Source organism: Petromyzon marinus, chromosome 46 (genome assembly GCF_048934315.1).
Source record: "Petromyzon marinus isolate PM22_M1 ecotype Great Lakes invasive population chromosome 46, UKy_Petmar_22M1.pri1.0, whole genome shotgun sequence".
Taxonomy (NCBI): Eukaryota; Metazoa; Chordata; class Hyperoartia; order Petromyzontiformes; family Petromyzontidae; genus Petromyzon; species Petromyzon marinus.
The window spans coordinates 14,234,276-14,244,247 of NC_133712.1; the positions used below are offsets into that span (position 1 = coordinate 14,234,276).

Genomic DNA, 9,972 nt, shown 5'->3' on the forward strand with positions numbered 1-9,972 from the left:
TGGGGAACAAATCCCCACGAAAATGTTTTTTATACGCAAAAACCTAATAAAATAATTTTGCAGAGCACAGTGCAACGGTCACCCGTGTTAAACAGGCGCCGGAAAGGTGACATCAAAGGACTACTCGAGGCCTTTCAAACTTGTCCCTTGTCAACACTCGGTGACGGTGTGAACTGTATTTCTTAACCATTGCACCTTGACAAGGCATTGCGCAACCCTGAACCCCCCCTCCCACGAGAAGTCGGCTGCCGGCTCAAGTCGGCCGCTCTAGCACCGATGCAATGCCAGTCGGTAGCCCCCAGCTCGTGGTCACCATGTTGTTGTGGTCACCATATTCTCGTATCGCAGGATTCGCTTAATTTGCATTATAGCAAATCACGCGACCTCTCCAACTGGTGAAACTGGCTTATGACACCCACTGACATACACAGCGAACCATTATAGCATTTAATGATTACACACAACACCGACAGCACGTAGCCACCCCCACCGAGTATATATTGCACAGTCCCACTGCCGAGAAGACGTCACACCGTGTTAAAGTACCACCACCCGTGCACACGTACGTGCACGGCCCCGCTCATCGATCCCGCTGCTGGATGAAGGCGTCCCCACGCCGCGCAGGTCGTTGGGGGGCTGTTTGACCACATGGCACATGGGTCTGCCCCGTGACCTCCTGCCAGCGGGCGTTCGACACTTCACGTGGCCTTAACGTGCACCTAGCCTGACACAAGCGCCGTGGTAACGTCATCGCCACTTAGTGGCGAATGGCGGTTGTTTGTTGTTGTTGTTGTTTGAGCACACGTGGCCGCGCGGACTCCGTGAAGGGAGGGCGCGTGGCCGTGGGAGCAATGAACTACGGGCCGTGTCTCGCTCAATGAGCGAGATGCGTTGCGCAAAAATTGCTTGGAAAGCGAAAACTCGTTAAACGATCGTCGTTTTACAATTGGCATCAGAAATACAAATAAAAATTTGAAATTTAGTAATAAAACATCAAATGTAACCCATGCCACACGAAGAACCACAGTGCTTGCAGGTGCCTGGCATGTTGTTTGAAGGGTAGTTGTTCGCGAGTGGAGGGAGTAGTAGCAGGGGCCATGCAGGGCCCGCTGGTTAAAATATCACTCGGCCGTGGCTTGAAATTGAACCGGGTTTGCTGGGTTCATAGCCACGATGCAGAGGATGCGAGATGGAGCGCGACTTCCTGTCCTGAGCATCTGCAATTAGCGCCGCCCCCCCCACCCTTCCATTAGTGCCACCACGATGCCACCCCCTTCAACGCGACGAATCACGCGGGCACACAGCGCGCAGCTGCAAAACAGCTGCGGGCCGCAGTGCGCTCCCTGCCGTCACAAGTCGCATTAGATTGGTCGGTCTCCACTCGCTAAGCAAACTTTTTGCCCGTTTTGCGAACAAATTGGTCGCGAGGCACGCCTGTACTGCGCAACAACGGGTTTTGGCGCACTGCCCCGCAGTGACCTTTGACCGCCTGTTTGCACGCGGCCGTCGCCCATCCAAGCATTAGCCAGGTTCCACCCTTGATTGACTTTCCGAGATCGGGTGAGACCCGGCGCGTCCCGGGTGGTTCGGGTTTAGGCCACGCGATCGGACGCAACTAAAACCGAGCTCTGGTGAAGTCAGTGAAGCCGCTCCCACCCCGCACCAAGTCACACGTTACGGGCGTAGAGTGCGGTACGTTCACGCAGCGGCGGCTGGTCCCGTCGACCACACGCACCACGGTGCAGACTCGGCGTGTACCGATCACCACCACACCACCATCCCCTCCACCCAGCGACTCCGCATCGAGGCTGGATTCTCTCGTACCATCTCAACGGCTGGTCTTGGTTGTCTTGTTTTGGCTGTCCTACTCCATCTCATTTGAACGGTGACACTAGTTTGTGGTTTGCACCTCGTGGGTTTGCATGTTCTCCCTGTGGCCACGTGGATTTTTCTCGTCTTCCGGATTTTCCCCTTCACATTTAGAAACATGCGTGTAGAGTATTCACCTGCTGTAAATTTTCACGCGATAAGCCACTTCGTAGAGCCATCATTTGTGGCCATGTCGCTTCTGAAAAAGAGCTCTATAGCTCAGTGGGTCTTACCTGGTAAAATAAACAAAATATCAGTTAATAATTAGTATCGCCATTGTCTTGCATGAACGACCGTTCGTCTAGTTTGATTCTATTGCCCCATTAAAAAAAATGTTGTTTTTAAAAACATTCCCTCTCACTTGAAACAATCACATTCACCACACCCCTACTAGCTTCAACGCAACGCTGCCAAAGTCACTGATGCGAATCGTAAGCGCGAACGATTGGGACGCGTAAAACAAATGCGTAACTATATTCTTGGTTCTTTCGGTAAAGTCACGTAGAAGGGAAACAATAAAAGAAAGAACCAAGAATATGAATCCCTGCAGTCACGACAGCTTTAAATCAAAATGCGTAACTATTCATCTTAAGCAACGAGTGGGTAACGCAAATCACACGACGACCTCGACCTCAATCCCCGCCAAGCACTCCTGCGCAACGCCTGGCAATGGAGGCTGCGGTGGCGGTGATGGTTAGTTATGCGGACGAGCAGCAACCCGTGCCGACCGGCGTACAAAACGGCACGGACACGCACGCACGCACACACACGCACAGACGTACACATGCGCGCGCCATGACCGGCAGTCTGGTGGGAGATAGTACTTCGATCCCCATGGACTTCTGACCCTGGGTCAGATTTTGATATATTATTTGAACTCTACCCCCTGTGGTAGTTTAACCCCACAGCCTAATTCGGATTCCCGGGGAGGGGGCGAGCTGGGGGACCGGCTAGAATTCTCACCGTAATTCTGACCCTGACAGTAACCAATAGTATCGCCAACCCTCAGGAAGCGGAGGGGTATTATATCCCCGCAGTGTGGGAGTCACATTACCAAAAACATAAACCAAACTCGGGGTCAAAAACAGGCATAGTATTCTGGATCCACCGTGGTCCAAATTGCTGTGAGTTGGGGTCAAAATATTTCCACTACGGCCGCTGCCACCACCACCACCACTGGGCATGGGACGCTCATGTGATGCAGCTCTGCACGTGGATCTCGATGGTGTCGTAGTCCGGCGCGCAGTAGTTGCAGATGGGGCACTGGTACTGCGAGCTGGGCACGGGGTTTATCGGCGGCGAGATCTTGGCGAGTGCCGCCTCCAGCTGCGATTGCAGCAGCTCATTGTGCTGATCCTTCGCGGCCAGGGCCCGCTCGTGCGCGTCCAGGTCCTCCTGCAGCTCGTGCACCTGCAGCAGAGCGAGGACGCGGGTGGGCAGGGATGAGATGCCGACGGTGGGGGGGGGGGCGGTGATGCGGAACGGCAGTAGCAACGCGTTCGTCGCTTGTTGCAGGGGATCGTGGTTCCAATCCGGCAATGGTTATGATTATTATCTGTGACGTCATTCGAAGAAAAGTAGGCAAATGTGCGTTGGCGTCACGATATAAATTTGGCAAATTGTAAAAATGGCTCCGAAAACGACAATTAGAAAACACACGCATGCTGTGTCCTGAAAAAGTGTCATGAGGCTCAGCGAGGCTTTCTTTGGAAAAAGAGCAGAAAAATTGGTATATTCAGGGGCTCTCCTTGGCTAAAGAGCTGCACTCCGAGATGTTTTGTTACGTGATGGGTGTAATATTCCGCACCTCCAATGAGCACAGTTGGCTCTGTCCGGTGCGAAAGAAGCTCAACATACATACATACAATATACACACAAGTTCTATTTATATTAGTGTAACGCACACACATGCACACACACACAGATCAAGCTGCGTAGCCTAAACACTCACATGGGCTGCACGCATATTGGTTCAGATATTAAGCACCACTGATATTTGCCGTGGGCGGGAATCAAATTCGGGTCCCCAGGTTTGTATCGGAGTGCGCTAGCCACTCTGCCACTGCTCTCCACACACACACGCATACAAAATTGGGAGGTGATGGCGGGGCCCGTGAGAGAGGCGATTGCTGGGCCCGTGGGGGAGGTGATAACGGGGCCCATGGGGGAGGCGATTGCCGGGCCCGTGGGAGAGGCGATGGCGGGGCCCGTGGGGGAGGCGATTGCCGGGCCCGTGGGGGAGGCGATGGCCGGGCCTATGGGGGGATGTTGGAACTTGTACCTTTTCACGCAGGGCGGTGACATTTTGCACCTTTGAGTGCTGGGTCTCTAACTCCTCCTTCAGCTTGTCGATGTGCTCCTGCTTGGCCACCAGGGCCTGCTCGGCGGCCTTCAGCTCCTCCTCGTACTGTGGAAGAGGGGAGTGGGGGGCAGGGGGGCCGCGTGGGTATCAACGCCGGTGCAGGACGTTCTCCCGGTAGAGAACTGTGCGCTGGCCACCACTCACCACCGACACTGGCACCACCAACTACGCCGGCTGTGGGGAGCCTACGGCCTGTGGGGCGAATGTGGCCCGCAACTCCCGTCTCGTACGGCCCCCGGACAAGGGGCCTACCACTTAGACGTGGCGTGAAACGCGGATAAAGTGTGCTTTCTCCCACATCCTCCAAGACGCCTGGAAAGCATGGAAGAGTAGGCCAAATACCCTCGGGAGGGGGGGGGGGATGCACTTCTGCCGGAAGTGTGGCGTGAACAATTGCAGGGCTGTGCCTTTACCATTTGGGCCGGGCTACCTGGGAATAATTTGTCTTTATCTCAAGCGTAAATGTATTAATTGTGGCTGCATTAATAATATTTCTGGGCAATCTACTCCAAATCTTTGCCTTCCCTTCCACCCCAAACCCCCCCCCCCCTACTCACCTGGGAGCCTTCGGGCTTGGCTTCCATTTTCCTCTTGTAGGCCACCTCAATCTCCTGGATTTTCTTCCTGCATGGTGCGAGAAACTCCATGTGAGCATTGCATCGATTACGATTGAGGCGGCGATGCTGGTTCGAATGCAGGCGAAACTTGGCGTCAGGCTTTTTAAACAGAGCCCAACAAAACACACAACAAAAACACCGACATTCGGGAGGGGCGGTGGGGGGGGGTGGGGCCATCGTCCACGCCGCGCCCCCCACCCATTGGATCTGCCACCACTCGGAGGTCACGGTGGTCACAGAAAACGTGAATTTGGAAAAAAGTGAGAAAGGAATCCTCGGGCAGTGGAAACGCGGTAGATTAGGAGCTCCCTTTCGTTAAGTTTCTGAACGTCGTCAGGGACGTGCTGAGAACAGTGCTGCCATTGTCATGGCTCCTGGGGAGGGGGGGGAGGGGGGGGAGGGGGTTGGAGGCCGGTGGGGTGGAGGGAGTGGGCAATGGGCTGTCCCGACGCAGATCCAGCGCCATCTACATCCACTCCTTTGAATCGATATCCAAACTGCTCCGTACGAAAACGAGCAGACAGCACGGCTCCCTCCCATAGCCGTCTCTCCACACAGCGCCGTGGACGTATCGACCATAAAAATACTACGCGCTGTCAGATTCCCCATGGACGTAAAACATCCCGTGACGGCATTCGCAAGAGCAGGCCATTGCGTGCGGCATCACGATCCCAATTTTCCAACCTTGAAAAATTACACTGTCAAATTTACTCGATTGGAATACACATAACGAGCATCCCCTCCTCCTGTGAAAACCTGGCAGGGCCCTCCTGAAAAAGTGTCATCAGAAAGCATCCCACCAGCCCCCACAGCCTTGTGGGAGTCAATGTTTTCAGCAGAATTGGTTCAGCACAAGGAACACTCCGGAGCGGTTGCCGCTGGCCTCACTTGTCAGCGACGCTCGCTGTGCGGAGCTTGTTGATCTCCATCGTCATCGCCTGCTCCTCCGCCTTGTGCCTACTCCTCTCCTCCTGGAACTTCCTCTCCAGCAACTTTGCTCTAAGCACATGAAGACAAAGATCCCCCCCACCACCCGGTGTAGACAAAGGGCTGCTGGGGCAAGCGCTGCGAGCGGGCACCTATGAAGACCGGCGCTACAGCGCAACAGCCTTCGTCTCTCTAGTGCTGATGTTTACACACGATACTAGGTACGCATTTAAGGCTGAGTCCACCTAGGTCACGAATGTCGAGTGTGACGGCGACCGTGACTGCTGGCCCACCTGCGACTAAGCGCGAGTGACGGTGACGACACGGAATCTCCGAGCCTGAATGAAGATGCAGATTCAAGATAATTGAATAGTGGTATTAAGAGACTGCAATGCACCGAGGAAGGCCAAACAGGGCGACCGGCTGCGTCTTTATATAAAGATCTGCTGAGTTAACCGACCGTCTGACCTCATATCACGAAGGACGCATGGCTCAGTGAGACTACTCTAGGTGACCAGAGCGAGAGAATGACGACACGAAACCTTCAGAGGCCAGCACGCTCAGTCACAGCTTGACTCAGGCGAGCCACCTCTGCGCACTGTCGCAACCGCACTCAGGATTCGCGGGAGCCGAGCCGGAGCCGAGCCAGGACTGTGAATATGGCGCCGACGCTCGGCCAGAATTCCACCGGCTGTAATCGACGAGACCGAGAAACCATGACTGCAATGAGGAACCCGCCGACCGCGGCACCACTGCGACCACCCCCGCTGCACGAGGCACTCACCGCTCGTCCAGCTGATCCGCGTTGCTCTGCGCCGCTGCCAGCTTGGTCTTGCACGCCTTGAGCTCCTCCTCCTGCATGAGGGGCCGAACAACAAAGATCCCCCGCGTAGCCTTTAGCAGAATTCGGGGGCAAGGCCGGTGTGGCGCACGGGGTGGCTAGCAACACGCCCGATCGAATTTGTCTCCCGAGTGCCGATGTTCTAAGGCTGAGTCGACCTGCGGGAGCCCCAGGACCAAATCAGATATTCATAATACATACCAACACACCATACCAACCAACAAACATGATATATACACGTACAAAAAAAGACAAAGATCCCCCGTGTAGCCTGTAACAGGCAAGTGTTGTTAGCGAGCACCTATGAAGGCCAGAACGGCACGAGGGGGCAGGTGGCCAGCACCACGTCTAGCCGCCTTTGTCTCCCTAGTGGCGATGTTTTTACGCACCGCACCAGGTACTCATTTGAGGCTGAGTCCACCTAGGGGAGGCCCAGGACCGGTTCAGATAATCGCCACTGTTGGCCGTGAGCAGGAATCGAACTCTGATCGGCACACTTACCGCTCCACACATATACACATACACACCACACTAACACACGTCATACATACACACCATACAAACTAACTCACAATACAGGGTCCTTCAAAAAGATTGTTAACACTTCTAAGAATTTGCAACAATACCACAATGTGCCTCCGGGCTCTGAAGCACCCTGTATACACACACCATACTAATGCACGCAACCACACACACACGTTGTATATTCCATATATACACTGACACACACCCCAACACATACCATACACCCCAACACACACCCCAACACACCCCAACACACACACACCAACACACACACCCCAACACACACACCCCAACACACACACACCAACACACGCCAGGGCTGAAGGGGATCTCTTTTGCACCGAGGGTGATACGTCTCATTCTTTTGCACCGAAACCGCGCATGGGCACAGAGTGGGCTTGGCAGTGAGGCACCGTGCAGAGCAGTCAACACGTGCGGCTTAGGAGATTGAGTTCTCAGGTCCATACGACGCACAGTCGTTTCAATACGGGCAACAAAAATGTGGTGGTCTGTGTTTCTCCATTGTGATGGGACTTTGTAGGATGAGCGTTGAGATTTTTCAAGGGCACGGATTGACCACTAAGGTTCTGAATTGGTCTCTAATACGATAGGCAGCACTTATAAGGGGTTGACAGGTATTATTATAGACAAAGACCAATAAAGATCCACAGAGACCCACAGAGATACATAGAGATAGCTCGATATAGCATAGATGTCAACCCATACGGTTCACCCCATATTCTTGTGCAGGGAAATTTAGATCAGGTCCATAAAGCGTACAGCCGTTTCAATACGGGCAAAGAATGTATTGTCTATTTGTGTTACTCCCTTGTGATGGGACTTTGTAGGATGACCGTTGAGATTTATAAAGGCCAATAAGGTCTGAATTGGTCTGCAATAAGTTAGACAGCACTGATAAGGGTTTGACGGCTGTGCGTGTGCCTGTGCTTTAGCAACAGACGCTGCTGCTGCTGCTCTCTAGAACCCGATTAGGGCGGCTACGGATTGCTGGCGGTGACGGCAAAACCGGGGTCGTGGTACCACAGCATGCGAGCCGCACGAAGCGATATGAACAAATCAGTGTCGCTACATCCTATTCAGAGCCGCAACGATGTTGACACGGAACGAGTTGTGAGCTGCTGCTGGTGCTGGTGGTTACGCGCCTCTGCCAACGCAGCACCGCGCTAAACAAAATCTTCTTAAAGCTAGGCAGGTATTGTACCTGTGGGTGCCGTGCCCGCTGCTTGCTTTGCACCAAGGACATCGCAAGGAGCACAAGTCACGGACTCAAAAAGGAAACGTGCGATTAAGCGTTTGTTCCATTGTGTTGTGTTGCGTGGGGGAGCGGTGGTGTAGTGGTTAGCGCGCTGCGCTACGAACACGGCGACCCCAGTTCGATTCCTGCTCACGGCTAACACCGGTGGTGACGATTATTTGAACCGGTCCTGGGCCTCCCCTAGGTCGACTCGGCCTCAAATGAGTATCTGGTGCGATGTGTAGTAAACATCGCCACTGGGGAGACAAAGGCGGCCGGGCGTGGTGTTGGCCACCCACTCCCTCGTGTGCCGTGTCGGCCTTCATAGGTGCTCGCTAACAGCACTTGCCCCTACAGTCTGTTACAGGCTACACGGGGGATCTTTGTCTTTGGAGGGGTGCGGTAGTGAGGTTCGACTCCCGCTCACGGCCAACACCCGGTGACGATTAATTATCTGAACCGGTCCTGGACCTCCCTCCCCCTAGGTCGACTCAGCCTCAAATGAGTACCTGGTGCGATGTGTAATAACAGCACTTGTTCAGGCTATAAAGAGGATATTTTGTATTTTGTGCAGGTGGGTGAACGTGTGTACATGTATCAACGTCATTGTGTGTTGCTGTGTGCCAGATGAAACCATCGCTGAAGACACGTCCCACCTCAAGGGGATTTTTTTGTTTGTTAATTTGCCAGGCGAAATATTCGGTTTAAAAACCAAATCATCTCGAGATCCACCCCCACAGCGTCTAATCCTCCTCCCTCACCTGCTCCGTGGGCCTCACCTGCTCCGTGGGCCTCACCTGCTCCACCTTCAGCCTCTGATTTTCCCGCAGGAGATCCCGGATCTGCTGCAGCAGCTCCGCGTCGCAGCCCGCGTCGACCCGAGGCGTCCCGGTCGAGGGGCCCGCGACGCTGGGTCCAGATCGCGGGGTCCCTTCCGCTCGCGGCCGACTCCCCTGCTCCTCGTCGTCCCCCATGCTCGGCGCCGAGGAGGTGAGGTCGTGGAGGCGTCGAGGCTGCGCAATGACGAGGTGGTGATGAGAGACGAGGTGAATATGTAATCAGATAATCAGGTGGCCAGGGGTTACAGTAAGTACATCGGTGAGCAGGCGGTGAGGGCAGTAGGCGATGAAGAGGCGGTGAGGGCAGTAGAGGATGAAGAGGTGAGGGCAGAAAAGGATGAAGAGGTGAGGGCAGAAGAGGCAGTAAGGAAGTGAGCGTTGGAGTCCCCAGACCCGTAAACACACGACCACTTCCGTGTTAGGAATCGATTCATATTTGCGTGGTAACATAGGAATCGATTTAAGTGCGCGCCGGTCTCCTTCGACACTTATAATGTGCGCACCGGAGGAATCGATTAACCATAGATTCGCTTGGACTCGAGTTGATAGCGATCCGGAATCGAATACGCGTTTCACGTGACTGCCCACATCAGGACACTCGGTTCCATCCACGTGTTGTTGTTGGGTGCTCTGCGAGCTTCAGATTTCAACATCCGTGACCTATCCACTACTGGACACGAGGGCCTCCACAGTCCGTCACCAGATCTCACGACGTTGCCATTTTATTAACAGCCACG

General features: G+C 54.2%; 1 protein-coding gene across 3 annotated transcripts; it reads right to left on the reverse strand.

Moving 5' to 3' along the window:
* Nucleotides 1-433: 433 nt before the first annotated feature.
* LOC116952348 (uncharacterized) lies at nt 434-9,690 on the reverse strand. Of its 3 annotated transcripts, none has more exons than XM_032971621.2 (6): nt 9,158-9,690; nt 6,560-6,630; nt 5,737-5,847; nt 4,789-4,855; nt 4,151-4,276; nt 434-3,279 (listed from the first exon to the last, which is right to left on the reverse strand). In XM_032971621.2, exons 1-6 carry the CDS (start codon nt 9,368-9,370, stop codon nt 3,061-3,063), a joined length of 807 nt encoding a protein of 268 aa, XP_032827512.2. In that variant the 5' UTR covers nt 9,371-9,690; the 3' UTR covers nt 434-3,060. The 3 variants fall into 3 exon arrangements, with proteins under 3 accessions (XP_032827512.2, XP_032827513.2, XP_032827514.2); XM_032971622.2 differs by having other exon boundaries at nt 9,176-9,689; XM_032971623.2 differs by having other exon boundaries at nt 9,194-9,687.
* Between the last annotated feature and the right edge of the window lie 282 nt (nt 9,691-9,972).